Source organism: Aspergillus aculeatus (genome assembly GCF_001890905.1).
Source record: "Aspergillus aculeatus ATCC 16872 unplaced genomic scaffold ASPACscaffold_14, whole genome shotgun sequence".
Classification (NCBI taxonomy): Eukaryota; Fungi; Ascomycota; class Eurotiomycetes; order Eurotiales; family Aspergillaceae; genus Aspergillus; species Aspergillus aculeatus.
The window spans coordinates 861767-877736 of NW_017962989.1; the positions used below are offsets into that span (position 1 = coordinate 861767).

General features: G+C 51.5%; 4 protein-coding genes across 4 annotated transcripts; 1 reads left to right on the plus strand and 3 right to left on the minus strand.

Moving 5' to 3' along the window:
- Positions 1-189: 189 nt before the first annotated feature.
- ASPACDRAFT_32928 (enhancer of polycomb-like protein 1) lies at positions 190-2175 on the minus strand (the record flags this gene model as incomplete). Its single annotated transcript, XM_020199919.1, has 4 exons — positions 190-990; positions 1044-1340; positions 1397-1879; positions 2017-2175. 4 exons carry the CDS (start codon positions 2173-2175, stop codon positions 190-192), a joined length of 1740 nt encoding a protein of 579 aa, XP_020053650.1.
- A 487-nt stretch (positions 2176-2662) lies between these two features.
- cnaB (calcineurin regulatory subunit B) lies at positions 2663-4096 on the plus strand. The gene is made up of 5 exons (XM_020205725.1): positions 2663-2836; positions 2890-2942; positions 3010-3083; positions 3231-3565; positions 3645-4096. Exons 1-5 carry the CDS (start codon positions 2728-2730, stop codon positions 3653-3655), a joined length of 582 nt encoding a protein of 193 aa, XP_020053651.1. The 5' UTR covers positions 2663-2727; the 3' UTR covers positions 3656-4096.
- A 595-nt stretch (positions 4097-4691) lies between these two features.
- ASPACDRAFT_80766 (uncharacterized protein) lies at positions 4692-6608 on the minus strand. The gene is made up of 2 exons (XM_020205726.1): positions 6403-6608; positions 4692-6348 (listed from the first exon to the last, which is right to left on the minus strand). Exon 2 carries the CDS (start codon positions 6141-6143, stop codon positions 4779-4781), a length of 1365 nt encoding a protein of 454 aa, XP_020053652.1. The 5' UTR covers positions 6144-6348; positions 6403-6608; the 3' UTR covers positions 4692-4778.
- A 2807-nt stretch (positions 6609-9415) lies between these two features.
- ASPACDRAFT_54047 (uncharacterized protein) lies at positions 9416-11254 on the minus strand (the record flags this gene model as incomplete). The annotated part of the gene is made up of 4 exons (XM_020202822.1): positions 9416-9495; positions 9561-9827; positions 10063-11046; positions 11203-11254. 4 exons carry the CDS (start codon positions 11252-11254, stop codon positions 9416-9418), a joined length of 1383 nt encoding a protein of 460 aa, XP_020053653.1.
- Between the last annotated feature and the right edge of the window lie 4716 nt (positions 11255-15970).

Below are 15970 nucleotides of genomic sequence, written 5' to 3' on the forward strand. Positions count from 1 at the left end.
CCGCGTTTCAGGAAAATAAAAAGGTGATGAGGGTATGGCGTGAGTAAAAGTACAGGTAAGGTAAAAGGGAAAATGACAGATGACGCCTGCCAGATGCTGAACATGGGGTTGAAAAAGATTAAAAGGATACGGGGTGGAAGATCAAGATGTGGGAGAGGAGAAAACGAGAGAAGAGATCCAGCTCATATCTCAAGACGTGGAGACAGCGGCACCAGGCCCGGGATTAGATCCCCCTGCTTGCCCCCCGCTTGGTGAATTGCTGCTGGCCGTGGTTTGTTCGGCCTGCAACTTTCGTTGAGCTTGGGCCTGGGCCTGGGCCTGAGCTGCCTGCGCCTGCGCATGAGCTTGAACCGCTGCCGCTGCTGCTTGATCGCGAGCTTTTGCTGCCATGATGGCTCGATGTTGCATGATTTGGATATCGAATTGGTCCCTCTCATAATCGAGCTCCTCATCTGAATCTTCCTGATCGTACTTGAATCGATCAGCCTTCCACGGATCCATTTCAACTCTACAACGAGCCGCAAGGTTTCGGCGATCGATGAACAAACGACCCCCGCGTCCTATACGTCTGCGGAATGAGGGCATCTTGCTCGTGTCCTCGCTCAGTTCCATGGCATGGGTGGCTAATTTATTCGGGAGGGCAATGGCACTGCGGGTATCTATGGCTGAATCCGGCATGTTGTCGGATGATTCCGACGATGGTGGCGTCGGTAACTGGGTGGTGATTGCAGGGCGGAATGCAGCATCGAACGTCCGATCAGGTGAGGGGGAGAGCGGTGCTCGTGTGAAATCCACATAACCCTCGTTCCACTTGATGTGCTTCGTGATGTTCTGCTTGATGTCGCGAATGATCTCGTTTTCTTTCTCCGCTTGGACATCGTCCAGTAGCTGCAGGTCTTCTGCTGGCTGCGTGGCCGCCTTGGGGGGCATGCGCAGCTGCGGAGGTGCTGGGCGCTGCACAGCAGGTGCCTCTACCGGCTTCTTCTTGGGCTAGTGGCATGGTCAGTATCTATGGCTTGGAAGCAGGTCATGATCATCCTTACTCTCTGGTTGATAAGATCCTCATCGTCGTCCTTGATATTGAGTTTCCTCTTCATATCCTTGACCTCGGATCTCTGCAGGAAGACCTGCCGTTCGACGGCGAGCATCTCCTTGCGCGCCAACTCACGCTGACGTACAAGTGCAACCAACTGCCGAGCATCTTCCAGTTCCTTTCTGAGCCGTCGCAGTTTGTCCGCACTTTGCGCATCTCTGCCACGAGTTTTGCGGGTCTGCCGCACCTCGCGCCTTCGGAAACAGACGTACGGGTCGGTATCATCAGCTTCCCGACCAGCTTCAGCCTGTGAACTGTTAGCGGATCGGATAACCTTTGCCGCTTCTTGCGCCAGGGACTCACCTTTGGTGTCGGGAGCAGAGGCTCATTCCCACCGCTGATGCGTCGCGACTTCCAGTAGTCGTATATGTCCTTGGCGAAACGCTTTACGCTGTCGTCTACGGCCGGATCCATCGCCTCCTGGAATTCTTCGAAACTCATGACCGGAGAGTTATCTACACAAGCATACGGCTGCTCTTTCCTTGACGTCAATTCGAAAAAGCTCATGACTTCCTCGAAGTTGTCTTCTGTGCATTGGTTGGCGGCATCGCGCTTTTGGTTGAAGTTCTTAAGGAACACATCATCGTCCTCGTTCATGCAATATGGAGGTCCGCAGCAGTCCTCGACGGTGGAGGAGAAGCGGATGTATGTCGCTGGCTGCGAGAAGACTGGAGGGTAGAGCTCGTCATATCGGAGGTTACTGAGGACGGTCTCCGGGGTCGGAATATGGGCATCTTTTACTTTGCCCTGGGCAGCGGCACTGATAGCGACCTGCAGATGGAATTCCTGTAGAACGTAGGCGTCAGCGGGCTGTGGTTGTGGCCTGGACTGGCGGGTGCAGAATTTTCACGACGGGTGAGGTTCGCGATGATGTCACGTGATATATGCAGGGATGCTAGCGATGGATGGAGAACACGACTCACCGACTCCTCCGCCTTCTCGACACCGGTCTCAATCTGTTGAAGGGCATTTTGGATCTCATCCTCGATAAGATCTATTTCATGTTCGCGGACTATGGGGATGGAGGCCTTGGAGGTGAGCTTTTTCGGGCGCGTCCTCCCCATACCCCCGTACCTAGTCATACGAACTTTGGGGCGCGAGATCGGCCGTTGACCATGGGATGGGGGACCCAAAATTGGTATCAGTAGATAGGTCTGATCATGCGAAAGCACGTAGACGTATTTTTGTGATGGCAGTGGATGGTTAAGGGGAGGATATGGACGGTGGAAATCTCGTAGTCTTTGCACTGGCGGATGAGTTGACGTTGCAATGTCACCCGGCAGTGGCCTGTTTTGGACCGGTGCACGGCCTCAGGGGTTCGCTTGCCTGTCTGTTTCGGGTTAGTGCGGGGCTGGTCGATATCAAAGTGCCGTTTTGGTCTGCGTCGCCTGCCGGGGGAGTCCCCTCTGTTCTCCCTCTCTTACTCTCTCCCGCATCCGGCATTCATCTACTCCGTAATTGTTGGAGTAATCTAGTTCTTGTGCAGCTTTCTGATTGCCTCGTTTCTTTCACCGGTTGTGGTTCCTGGTTGAATCGCGTTTAATAGACAAGAATTTCGTTGACCATCAACACCCTTTCCCACCCCCTACTATCCGCCTCCCCTTTACATTCCGCTCAAAACAAAAGCCCACACCATGGACCATTCCAGTGAGCCCAACAATGCCGCCCTGTACGATGCGCGCCGCCGCAGGGGCTCGGTCGGCACCTCTCAGCTTCTCGACAACATAGTTTCTGCCTCCAACTGTGGGTCAAGCCTTTCGAGAGAACGGTTATCGTGTGAAACTAATGAAGTGTAGTCGATCGCGATGAAGTTGACCGTCTCCGCAAGCGCTTCATGAAGCTGGATAAGGTTTGTCTTGACCGTGCAGCGTCTTACATGTGACTCCATTCTGACACAACTCTGTGTGATGCAACAGGATAGTTCCGGTACTATTGATCGCGATGAATTCCTTTCTTTGCCTCAAGTATCATCCAACCCACTCGCCACGAGGTACTTCGTCCTCTCCCTCACTTTCCTTTGACCTACCATGCCTGATGCAATTCACACCCCCGCTTCACCTCTGCCGCCTTACCCCACTATCATCTCACTACCCACCCCAGAGATCCATCACTGACTCTAACTTCACCCGAAAAAAAGAATGATTGCCATCTTCGACGAGGACGGTGGCGGCGACGTCGACTTCCAAGAATTCGTTTCCGGGCTGTCGGCCTTCAGCTCCAAGGGCAACAAGGAGGAGAAGCTTCGGTTTGCATTCAAGGTGTACGACATCGACCGCGACGGATACATCTCCAACGGCGAGCTCTTCATTGTCCTGAAGATGATGGTCGGCAACAACCTGAAGGATGTGCAGCTGCAACAGATCGTCGACAAGACGATCATGGAGGCCGATAAGGATGGCGATGGGAAGATCAGCTTTGAGGAGTTCACGGAAATGGTGGAGAATACGGACGTTAGTTTGAGTATGACGTTGAGTATGTTCTCCCTCCCCTTTTTGGTCTGCTCCGTCGACCGTTTTGATCTGGGTGGTGCTAACTTGCCGGGGTGGTAAAGATTCCATCTAGTCGTTGGTCGGATGACAAGTGGTGTATACCCATGACTTTGGAAGTCGAGAGGGTGGTGTGTCTTTGATCTCAATTTCCAAGGGTACTTTGTTCCCGTATGTGCGTGCATGCGTGTGTGTGATACGACAATTCGTGATTCCCTTTCTCGTCTCTGCGCTGTTGTTTCCCCCTCGAAATATTACCCTTTGCGATTCGACATGGCACTTGACCTTCATTCTTGCAATCTCCTGCTACCGCTACAACTGCGACTGCGACTGCGTTCGCGGCTGCTATCTGCCCTGCATCTCGACTTTGCCAACTTCGACTGAAATGACGAACGACTCCCTCCCAAGACCCACCGCTTCGCATTGATATGATTATGATAGCGATGACGACCCCCCCCTGACCCCTTGAGCTCTTTCGTCTGCATAGACCAATCTTCCGCTCCCGCCATCCGCCAGCCCTTCACTTTACGACCTTTGATCTAGCAATGCAGTGCATGAATATTCTTGGGGTTGGGCTCTATCCCCTCGTGCCTCTCCCCCTGGGGTCGGAGCAGGAAAGGGCGAGTGTAAATAGGATTGACTAATTACATACGTTACTATTAGCGAATATGTTTTCTATACGAAGTCTTGCCATACTGAATCACCTTGTCTACGCGGAAGCAACCCGACCAGCGCCGTAAGGTAACCAAACCAATAACAACAACAGTTCTTCATCAAGGGGAAAGAGAGGTAACTTGACTCCGAGTATGCGTAGTATGACTAGTATTCGGAAGAGCACAGGGGAATTTGATTCAGCTGAAGCTCACGATACTTTTAGCTGCATGTCGCTCATGTGGAGTTGCGGTTTTGCGGGCTGGCTCATTCGACGCTCGAAGTAGATCAGAGGGGATTGGGATACGTAGACAACCGGGTCGGAACCGGTCCCCGGATACGGCGAATATATAGGTCCTGAGTTTCCCTTCAGGGTTGGGGTATCAATCTACTTTATGAGGCCAGCAAGACTAGGATACTAAGTGATTTCAACATAGAGATAATAATCACCCTACTATGCTATACTAACTGGCCTGCGTGCTCGAGCTGGATCGCTAGAAGAGGATATACGGTTCGCATCCGATCTATGTACAGTATTCTAGAAAAAATCACCAGTAACTAGTAACCAGGACCCTCTCGGCCCTTCCCAGCATCAAATCCTCGACGGTCTGGATCTGAATCTTGATCTGCCTTTCCGCAGCAAGGACAAAGTTCACGATCGCCACGCGATGAACTGCACACACCCACTGTCCGGTCGTACACGAGTCGGCTTGTCCTCCATGACACCCCGTCTCCTCGATGTCGATCATCGTCTCGGCGATCTTCGCGGCCACCATCCCCTCGCAGATCCCCTCGCGGCGCGGGTACTGCTGAAGTAGGCGTAGTGCATTGCGACGGACTGTCGGTTCCCGGCAGCGAGTCGCAATGAGAAACAATGGCTCGGCCACGGTGGTTGAGAGACAGAAGTTGGGATGCGAGGTGTTTTTGCTCGCTTGAGGGGTCGAGTTCAGGTCATCTAGCAGCTTCGTGGCCAGATTGAGCATTCGCTTGTAATCTTCGAAGAAGTCGTCATGGCACAGCTCGCCTTTGGTGAAATCGAGGGTCAGGAACACGTGTGCGAAGATGCGACGGACGTAGAGCAGGTCGAGGGCCCGGTCATCCGTCGCCAAAGGATCCGCGGTGGATACAAAGCCGCTGAGCCTGACGTCCCACTGCTCGAAGTCGTCGACGCATTTCTGCTTCTTGACGAGGTTCTCAGCAACGCGGGCGGGGTTGGCGAATTCCTTGCTCATCATGAGTCGCATCAGACTGTTGAAATGAACTTCTAAGGTGAGATATGCGTCCAGCAGGGATCGAAAGGGCTCCTTGGTGGACGACAAGGTGATTCGGCTGTCCGTCCACTGGAAGTCGCTCCTTTGGTTGGGGAGGTATGGGCGGGCTTGGGTATCGAGTTGCGTAAAGGCCACCAGTAACAGATCGATCTCCCGATCATGGTCTAGTCTTTCTCTATTCCTGACTCCCAAGTCCCAGTGATGGAACATCTTGAGCCCCGAGTTGATATGCACAAAGGCCTGCCATTGACGGCCCTGTAGACTCGCCATGCAGGTGAACAAGAGACAGGTGCTGAGCGCCACTACTTTGTCCAGGCGCGTTAAAGTAGGCCTCGAAAGCAGCCTTCGGAGTGATTGGATGGACTTGTTGAATTGCACCAAGGCGAAACGCACGTTCGGAGTGTCGCCGACCCGTGCGACGGTGCTCGGGGTTCGATCAGTCACAAAGTCGTGGTGTACACATGCCAGCGCGGTCATGGCGTGCCAGAGGGTTGGGTACTGGTGCGCTAGTTGGAGCAATTTTCCGGTCCAGAAGCCAATATCGAAGAAGCCAGCTAGATCGGTGGTGGTGACGGAGCGGAAGAACTCAAAGTTTTCGATCTCGATTGTGTTGCCGGAGACCTGTTCCCAGGCCGAAGCCATCCGCACCACGTGTGGTGACTTGGTTATCTGCTTAAGAGCAAGATCGTCGTAGCCATCGCAGGTTCTGCCGGTCGATGTACATCTCGTGCAGCTACCATTGTTGTTGGTGTCAGACCGGCGGTGGCAAGCGGGATTCACCTGATCGAACCGGGTACATCTTTTCTCTCACCTCGGTTTCGTCTCGTCACACTTGATGCGTCGTATCCTTGGGAGGTCAGTGGCACTTATTCGACTTCACTCGATCTTCCAAGAAGCATACCTGCATGTTATACAACCCGATTTGACTTTCGGGGCCCACTGTTTCAGCCTTACCCTGCCAGACTTGTTTAAACGAGAAGAACTTTCTCCCATCGCGGTGGACGCCACTGGATTGAATCTATGGCAGTGGTAGTTGACCAGCAAACAACCACGAGGTCATTGCAGGTGAGCACAACCGAACTGTCCTCTCAGGCAGCTGGCGCCAAGCCAGGCTGTCGGAGAACCAGGAATAAATCAATCAGACATGCAGGCAGAGGCATGATGATTTGAGGAGGGATTAAGCCACTGAGCATGGTATGATTGGAAAAGAAGGGACTCCAGGGAGGTAAAGCCCCCAAGCCGTGACGCCGAGGGATCCGCTGCATCCTAGCGTCTGGGCAATCGCTGAGAATGGAAGGAGAATCGCTCGGCCTGAAGTGATAAGATCCGCTGTCACAAAGCAATGACGGGGTCACGTGTCATGTAGATATCGGTTGGAATACTTAAAACTAGTATATTAGCAATCCTCTCTCCTCCAGATCTCTGAGTCCTAGTCTCTGGCTAGAAAAAACCTCTACAAATGGCAGTCTTCCACCTCCTCCCCCTCGAACAAGCATTCTTGAAGACGTCATCAGTCGAGTTCCAAACACCTCCGTCCAAGCGTCATTTCAAGACTTCAATAATCATGATGTCTCACACAGCAGTCATGAGTGTTTCTTCACCGTGATGTACAGCTTGTTGTCTATCACTCATCTACACCAACCAACAATTCAATTGTCTCAAAACCAGATGTCGTTCACGAATATCCCTTTGGGGGGGGAGGATAGACCTGAGATTCGATGTCGCATGAGTCTGTTGATGACAATGGTACAACAGCACTGGATGAGTGTCTTATTTCTGACCCAGAGCATATGCAGAAATGGCCCAAGCCCTCGTTGTCGTCGCACTGCCGCTCAAGCTCATTGATGTATAGGTAGATAGCTTGATCATCGATGTAGATCAGAATGTAGTCCGATTGACTATCCTGGGGACTGTGAGTGAACCAATTCATCCGTAATGCTATACAGAGCCCAGGCCCAAGTTTACCTCTAGTGTGATTGTCCTACAAATTAATCATGGACAATTTAATTCAGAACACAGCCCAAATAGTCCAGCCTGATCCCCTGCCCCTCAAAAAAACACAAAACCAATCCACCAGACCACAAATCCAGCATACCCCTCCAACATTTATCTAACCCCCAATTGAACCAAGCTCCCCAGCAAAACCAAGGCACCGTACTTTATCACATCAGTCAGGCAGATTCACACCCAACCCGCGATCCCCGAGGTGACTCCGCCCACGATTCCCAGCCAGGTATCTCCGAGACCCTACTAGTGATCGCCCTAAGATCCTTCCTGGGGGCTGAAAAGGAAAAGCAAATCAATGAAAATTATTCGAAAAAAAAAAAAAAAAAAACAAAAAAAAAAAAAAACCCATGGTCCCAGGAACCGGGTTGACTCTCGGACGGGAGGAGATCTAGACGAGATGTCAGATTCCCTTCCCCCTGCCCCCCCCCCTCCCCACACCACCACCACGGCTACCACGGCTACCATCACCACTCCATCGGGATTTACTTGCTTGCGTGGCTCTTATCTTCTTTCCTTCGGGGGGCGTGAGTTAGGCGTCACGGGGCTGCGGAGATATGACCAGATCGGAAACAGATCGATCCCCTGAGCATTAAGTACAGTACATGATCTACTCGATCGAAGGCAACACAATACTCATTGTTCTGCTGCTTGCATCCAGCATGAGGCAAGATCCAGCAGGTACTAAGGTGCATGCCTCGATTCAGGAACAAGAAGCCCCGGGAAGGGGGGGGAGGGAACACATGGCGATATCCATTCTATCGACTCGGTTCGATCAACCAACCATGTTTCCTCGATCTGGAGGGATCGTAATGTACAAAAAGTACGGGAGTCTTGGGGCAACAAGTATACTGTACGTATTGCAAGAAGAAAAAACGAACCAGACCTTTGCCATTTCTTCTGGCTGGTTTTTGCGTTCGCGAACTGCTCTCGATACTTTTTCGGAAGTACAGGGTGGAGATATACATCCACTAAGCGGATGTGCTGAGATACGGGCTGAACAAGCGTACCGCCCAGCCACTATCACAATTCGAACTGCTTTTCTTACTCGATCAAGTACATGTCGATAAGAGAGAGACCTCTGCATTTTTTCTCGGAAGCTCGATCAGAGAAGTGAAGGTTGCAGGTACAGTGTTCCGGCGTCAACTGGCTACCGAGATGGAGGGAACACATGTGAAATAGGTATAATCAGTGGCTATGTTGAAATGAGTACTGTATAATAATATGTGAGAGGATGAATATCTATAATCGCTTTCTCGAATGCACCTGGTCCCCCCTTCGTTCGTTCATCCCCCCATCATTCATCCTATATGTGAAACATTAACTTCATAATAGAAAAGTGACCCGTGTGCTGCGTGACGGTGGTATCTCCTCAGCCCTGAACGCCAGAACAACCAAAAAAAGTGATTTTGCAACTGCGTGTTGTGTAAGTCTGCGCTTTTTCTTCCACCCCTGTCGGCCTAGACAAAAAAATGGACCACTGTAGATAGTCGGGTTTAATCGGTCTTGGTACCTGACAAGGAGGCATGAGGATGATATTTCCGAGAAATCCATGTGGGCTTCAGACTCTGAGAGTGAGCCAGCGGGGCTAGGTCAACCACCAACTCCGAAGGATTAGGGATTAAATTGGTGGTCTTACCCGGGGACCAGATTTTATGGAGCCCGACCGCAAGTCGAAAGTACTCATAAAAGGTGGAGGACATGAGAGCCGGACAGTAAGACTGTCAATCGATAGTTCGTCGCCCCGGCCTCGCTCCGGCAGGAACTAACTAATTTAGTCCCTGCATTAGAGGGGCCTTCTCCAAAAGTACGCGGGCCCTAAGTCGAGCTCGGTCTCAAGGTGTCAGGTCAATGTCGCTACTCGCTAGTGGAGGTCCGCGACATTCAGGAGATTTGAGCTTCCTGGTGGATCACCGGGAGGCTACAGTTACTGCGTGCGAACGGAAGAAGTCGAGCCGGTCTTCCACAATATCGAGACATTGGCCTAGGACTGCCGCATCGATCATTAATTAAACTTCTTGTCTCCGATTGATGTTTCGATTGGCAAACACTTACCAGAGAGAATCTCCTCCTCCCAGATCCCAAGCTGATAATCGACGAGTCCATGCTGTTCCATTCGATCGCATAGCTGGATCAGCTCTTTACCCAGGTTGTCCATGGCTTCATTGCTGAGGAGACTGGTCTGTGGTGGCTGACGTCCTGTCTGAAACAGTTCCTCGGCCATATCTTTTTGTTTTTGGCAGAGGGCAAGCCAGCAGATATTGAAATCATTCCAGAGTTGTAGTCGATCGGCGTAGAATATCTGCTCATCTCGGAGGACTCCTATACATTGATGACCATCAGTTTCACAATCCGTAAGGGCACTTGCTCAGCCGCCCCACCCTACCCTACCTTCTCCTTGGGCTGATGCCAGCAACAGACGACCATGTACCTTTGATTCTCAAGGTGATTATAATTACTTACGCAGTACATGCATGGCGTGGACCGGTCCAGGAGAGAGTAAGGTGGAGTCTAGACTGGCGAGACCCGCTGGGTTGGACGCTAAAGGAAAACATACCGAGCTCCCGCGCATTAGTCACAAGCCATTCGGAGATTTCTAAGAGTGATCGGCTGGCCTCCACTAATCGGCCAGCGCGCGTATTGTCAAATGTTCCTTGCACCGCGCGTTGAAATTGTGCATACACTTCCCTCACGTTGGCTGATTGGAAGTCCGTCCGTGGGATCTGTTGGAGCTGTTGTTGTGGTTGTTGCGATGGTGGTTGTTGCGGTGGCGGCGGTGGCGAAGGCTGCTGCTGCTGCTGCTGCTGTTGCTCCATTCGTTCGCCAGGGCCGATGGAGGTCAAACCGGTCATATTGGCTTGATAAATGTGCGTTACGCTCGAGCGTCCTATGCCCCCTGGCGGCGGCGGATTATAAGCGGAAAGCGGGACTGTCGACGGCAAGTAAGGCGGCCCTACTGCTGGAACCCCAGTGCCTGTCGGTTCATTTGGAGGGAAATATTGTGGAACACCAAACTGGCTGGACAGGGCTTCCATCGCTGCAGATTGCCGTGCCGAGTATGGTGGTGGCACCACCTCGTACGTGGCTTGGGTTGGGCCCTGTTGTCCACTGAGGTCGTATACCATCTCGGAGTCGTAGGGAGCTAAGGGCTGGTGCACTGACGGGTGCTGCTGGCGCTGTTGCTGGTCGCGCAACGTCGGGGGGTATGGTTGCAACTCGTTCCCCTGCAACGGACCGCCCTGAAAGGGACTCTCTGTGTATCCATAGTCCAGGTAGGTGGACATCCGGGGACGCCCCGTGGCGTGCGAGGATGCATCACCTCCACGTGCTGCCGATGGGACCCCGGCCTGTCTGAACCGGTCCGCTGCACCACGACGGGACATCCCGGCTCTGGTTTCAAAGCGGGCATTTGAATCATGCTGCTTCATGCGCAGGATATCGCCATCCATCCCCCTACGCACTGGATCGAGGTCAAAGGACCAATGCGCTGACGGGGACAGGGGCGGGCTTGCGTAAGAGTCCAGCTTGGCGAGAAATTGACCTTTTGGGAGGGGGAGGTTGTTTATTCTTCCAGCTTGGAGCAGAATCGTCGTCGCTTGCAATCTCGCGCACGTAGTCGCTCTGATTTGCTGGCAGGAAGTTGAAATTCAAGCCGAAAAGATTTGCAGGTAAGCGCGCGGAGATCCCACGGTGTCACTTCCGCACAGGGACGCTGGTACAACCAGCGCACACGATCTAGATGGAACCATTCACAAATCAGTTATGTTCAACGTCAATCATCAGACTATTCGGAAACCACCTGCGCACCTGTGAGGGAAGACGACGCTTCCGCCAACTGGTTGGTTGGAAGCAGAGTATGTATGCTTTAGTCACACCGCCAGACAGTGATATTATGGCTAGATTTATATGTATGTTCGAGAGTGCAAGATCACCCGAGAAAAGGAACAAAACCCTTAACCGCAGTAAGCACCGTGCAGGAATAGCAGTGCAGGAAGGGTCCGCATAGAAAGATGCAGGGGAAATATAACTCGAAGGAGGTGGGTGGAAGTAGAACCAATGAATTTGAATGGAGTGGTGAGTGCCCTTTTGTTTGCAGCCCAAAGGAAGATAAGTAGATATTGGGAGTCAATCTCAGTTGCTTGCTTGCTTCGGATCACAGCTACTGAAATGGAGGGGCTGTAGAGTGGGGGAGGACCAGCGGCAGAGGAAGTAAAGGACTGGGATGCACGGATTACTTATAGTACAGTTCCCAGTAGCTGGAGGAGCCTGTGAATCAGCCCCATAGCAAGGACAATCTTGATCCACTGAGACTTGTCAAAAAGTCCTCTGGAAGCCGAGTAATTCATGTCATTCGGATTCAGGATAGCAGCATGTTGTGAACAATGAAACGGGCGAAGCGAGCGCCTGTATCAGGTTTCTGCTCGGGCTTCTCTTGCGCCTGTGGTGGGGACCGGAGAGGATGATCGGAGAGAAGTATCCAAGAAGATTGAAAAAGCAGGAATCGGGAAGTGAAAAAGAAGAAAAAACAGAGGTGAAAATAAAATAAAATAAAATGAAATTAGAAAAGAAGGAAAAAAAAAAAACAAAGCAAGAAAAAGAAGCATCCCTCGAGGAAGGGGAAGGGAGGAAGAATATCGTCACCGATCCACGAAGCGCGAGAAACGAGGAAGAAAACAAATGACACTAAAAGGAAAGGAAGGGAAAGCTGGAAAACCCACTGGACGGAAGGGGGGGACAAGAATTGGCAGAATTAGAAAGAGAGAAAAAGAAATGATGAGCAGAGAGCCTATTGTCTAGTAGCATCTATCCCATCCATCAATCAATCAAGTAGGCAATCAATCAATAAATCAGTCAGTCAGTCAGGTCAACCAAACTACTAGCTAGAACTGATGATGGAGACCATTCCAACCTGCCGGGATTGTTCAAGTTCGAATTTACTAGTTTTTTTTCTTATTTCCCTACACTCAAATTGCTTCCCCCCGGGCCTTTCTAGGTATTTTCTGGCCTATTATGATGACCAACTGCATGAAGAGATGAGATTTAGATTTGTGCGAAAGAAACTGATCGAGCAAGCTGTTCGATTTCCTTCTCGAACCTCGCCTCAGAACTAGAATGACGAGTGCTACCCAGAGTCACGTATAGATTATTGTTGAGAGCCCAATCTACTCCCCACGATGAACATCGATCGAGCCCCCTTGAAACCCTCAGCCACTTCCTCGCTCCACCAAGAAGCCCAAACCCATGTCGGCGGTACACACTAGATACAGGCGCATACGATGGTCTCGGTAGACGCACTACCGGGGAGACGGGGGCTGACTACCAGCTGATCATCAGTCATTTCTTCTGTCGACCAATCCGTCGGGACTCTGGGTAGTCCAAGGCGTGCATTACGGGCTTTCAGGCCCATGAGGGCGGCTGACGGAGGCAAGCAGAGTGGATATGATGACGCCCAAGAGGGGTAGCTGATTCCGATCCATCAGATTTTCTGACATGGGAACAGGGAGGAACAATAATGGAACCGATTAAAAGAAGGGCCAGGCGCCGTGTGATTCGTGGACTCCCTGCCAGCCCAAAGGGATCGTGACGGGGATAATTCAGACACGAGGCGGGGCTATTTGGGACTTCTGAGTGGGAAATAATAATAAATCGACCCAAAAAGGAATGAAATAAAAACAAAAAGTACTCTGTGCGGTACTAACAATGCCTAGATATTTCCTCGATCTTGCAGGTGCAGGTGCAGCAGCAGCAGCAGCAGCCATCATGGCACTTTCTCCAAGAATCCGATAAGGTTAATCGCCCGGATCCAGACACCCAGAGTTGGTAGCAGGCCCAATGAAGACTGTCGCTGGGACTAGTCTAATCGCTAGAATTGTTTTTAGCTGAGCCCCATCCATCAATCATTCCAAATAATTGCAATTGGAAGGATCCGTTCTCAACTTCTGACTTTTTTCCCGCTGCCCTGAGCCGACTTCCCCGAGGGCCTTAGAGTTAAGCCCTCCCGAAACGCTATTTCGGTGATCGTCCTGGGTCCATGCACCACACCATTCCAGGAACCATCCACCAGGCTCCAATGTCCGTCCGTGAGGCGGTGGCTGGAGTGCCAAAGAGCCAACCAAGGTTGTGGAAAATTCCGATCGAACGGAAGGAGTAGATACCGAAGGAACAAGGCGAGACATGCCGGGCCAAATCGAACGAAGAATGAATGAGGCAATAGAGCCGGGGTCCAGTCTCATGAAATCCACTTGCGATGGACCGTCAATCAGACTTACAAGGAAAGGTATAGTATACTCGAACCACGGGAAGAACCGCTTTCTGGGACGCAAGGATACCGGGGACCTGGGAGGTGGATCAGCTGCTGCCCGGATTGACCACAGAGAGTCGAAGGATTGAGCTGATGGACGGAGGCTGATCCCATATGGACAAGAGAGGGAGGGACCAAACCCAAGATTTTGGATTCGAGGTGTCAGACTTTGGTTTGTAATGTCTGCAACTATCCATGATGACCTAAATTAGCCGCAATTCCCAAGTTCGACAAAGTTCGACATGGGGTCAAAGACTGACAATTATCAACACAGCGTCGTGCTTAGAAGTCCCTAGTTAATAAGGGCATCAATGTACAGTACTTGTTGTACTGTACCTGCCCTAACTACCGGGTAGGTATGGTAGGTACCGTACCACCTGCCAAACTGTACTCACTAGGTAAGGTAGTCACTAAATAAGGTAGCTAGTTAGTGTACGGAATACGGTACTTGTAGTGCTTGGCTAAGCCGCCGAGTCGCACACCTTCCAGCGTGCTGGGAAGGCCGTGCACTAAAGAAGCAGCCAATGGAGGCGATGCTTATGGTAGCCAGGGGGATCGGCATCGCGCCCATCGAGACAAGCTAAAGCAGCCTTCTCGGAGTTGCTCGCAGGTGGAGCCCGCTCGGTTATCTCTTGCTTTTCTTCTTGCTCGTCCGCTCTTTCTTGCTTGCTTGCTTGCCTGCTTTCTTTCTTCCTTGTCTTATTTCTCTCATTCAATCCTTTCGAATTTGCATCGTTTGCACTTCGGGGACTTATCATCCGAAGGATGGAGTCTCGTCAGGGGTGGTCCCCGATGAATCCGATGAGTTCAATGGGTAAGGTACTATGTACGTAGTAGTATGACGTGACGATCACCTAAAGAGAGACGGCTTCTATTAGGGCTAGACACATACTGCCAAATTCGGGGCCGGAAGTCACAGTCCGTGATGACGATATTCCAAATTGTCGAAGCGAGTGAGGCATTGTACGATCTCCGGGTACAGAGAGAGTGTGTGTGAGAGAGTGAGAGAGAGAGGGGAGAGCGAGAAGAGAAAGGAAGGAGAAGTGAGGCGGAGAAAGCCTCCACCCTCCTTCTTCCTCGTCACGATCGATTATCAAAAGTGACAGACAAGAAAGAGCATGCGAATGACAAACAGACGGACAGACGGACAGACAGGCCTCGTGCCGGTCCAGACAGCCGGTGCTTGTGCCGATTGTGGATCTGAGCGTCCTGTCATTCAGCATGCTGCATACTGCTTTCAGAGGAGTACCTATCAATGTACCAAGTACAATATAAGTTAGTACTTCCTGAGGACTTGTGAAGAAGGTACAGAGAGAAGATACCTATGAAGTACCTCTGAAGTACCCTACAAAGTATTCCCGGAGAGAACCAGCTGGAGGAAAGCTCCAGCTCTCCCCGGCCTTTTTTCCTACCTTCCCTTTCCAGTCAGTATGAAACAGCCTGCTTTCTTCACCTGGTGGCACTGGGCATACTACAAACACTATTACAATTAGACCTCTACTCCATCATTTTTCTTCTCCTGCATCAGTGAATCGTGATTCTCCCTTCCTATCTCCACCGTGTCCGCACTCTTTACCCTTTCCTACCTGTCAATTTTCTCTCTTCCACCATCTCCAATTGGTCTAATGAGAGTCTTGGCAGTCTCTTCAGCCACACTAGGATGACCACTTTGTCTCTCATCCAGCGTCCAATGGTCGTCATTCCGAGCCATGAGGTGACGGTGGCCATGGCGACGTGGGTGTCAGAGCAGGCAAGAAGGTTCTGATTTGGCTGCCGAGGCCTTCACCCGCAGCAGGTAGGCGGGGAATTCCCAATGGAGCTGATGACTGATGACGGCTCCCATCGGATGGGTTGTGTTGTCTCCCAATCGTGTCCTCTTGTCTGTGGTTACTGCGAGTCTCGTGGGCGCATCGCATGAGTCAAGTAGATAGGGATCGCGCAGTATAGCGAACGCAAGTCGGTAGACTGTTTGAGCTCTCGGAGAGGAACAATCCACTGCCTCTAGTCCACGAACCTGTTCTTTTCAAAAGTCACCGACTGATCGCCGACTGACCAATTTCAATTCGGCAACGGAGACTGCCCCGTCCGTTCGAGCTCATGGTGCCACAGAACCCTAGCTGGCATCATCAGGCCGAATGCAATGGTCGAAAGGCAATACACTTGC

Bases quoted from the DNA above. Each gene is read 5' to 3' on its own strand.
- ASPACDRAFT_80766 (XM_020205726.1), bottom strand. From the start codon at position 6,143: ATGGCTTCGGCCTGGGAACAGGTCTCCGGCAACACAATCGAGATCGAA.
- cnaB (XM_020205725.1), top strand. From the start codon at position 2,728: ATGGACCATTCCAGTGAGCCCAACAATGCCGCCCTGTACGATGCGCGC. The intron at 2,837-2,889 runs GTGGGTCAAGCC...AATGAAGTGTAG, and splicing joins CATAGTTTCTGCCTCCAACT to TCGATCGCGATGAAGTTGAC. The intron at 3,084-3,230 runs GTACTTCGTCCT...CCCGAAAAAAAG, and splicing joins TCCAACCCACTCGCCACGAG to AATGATTGCCATCTTCGACG.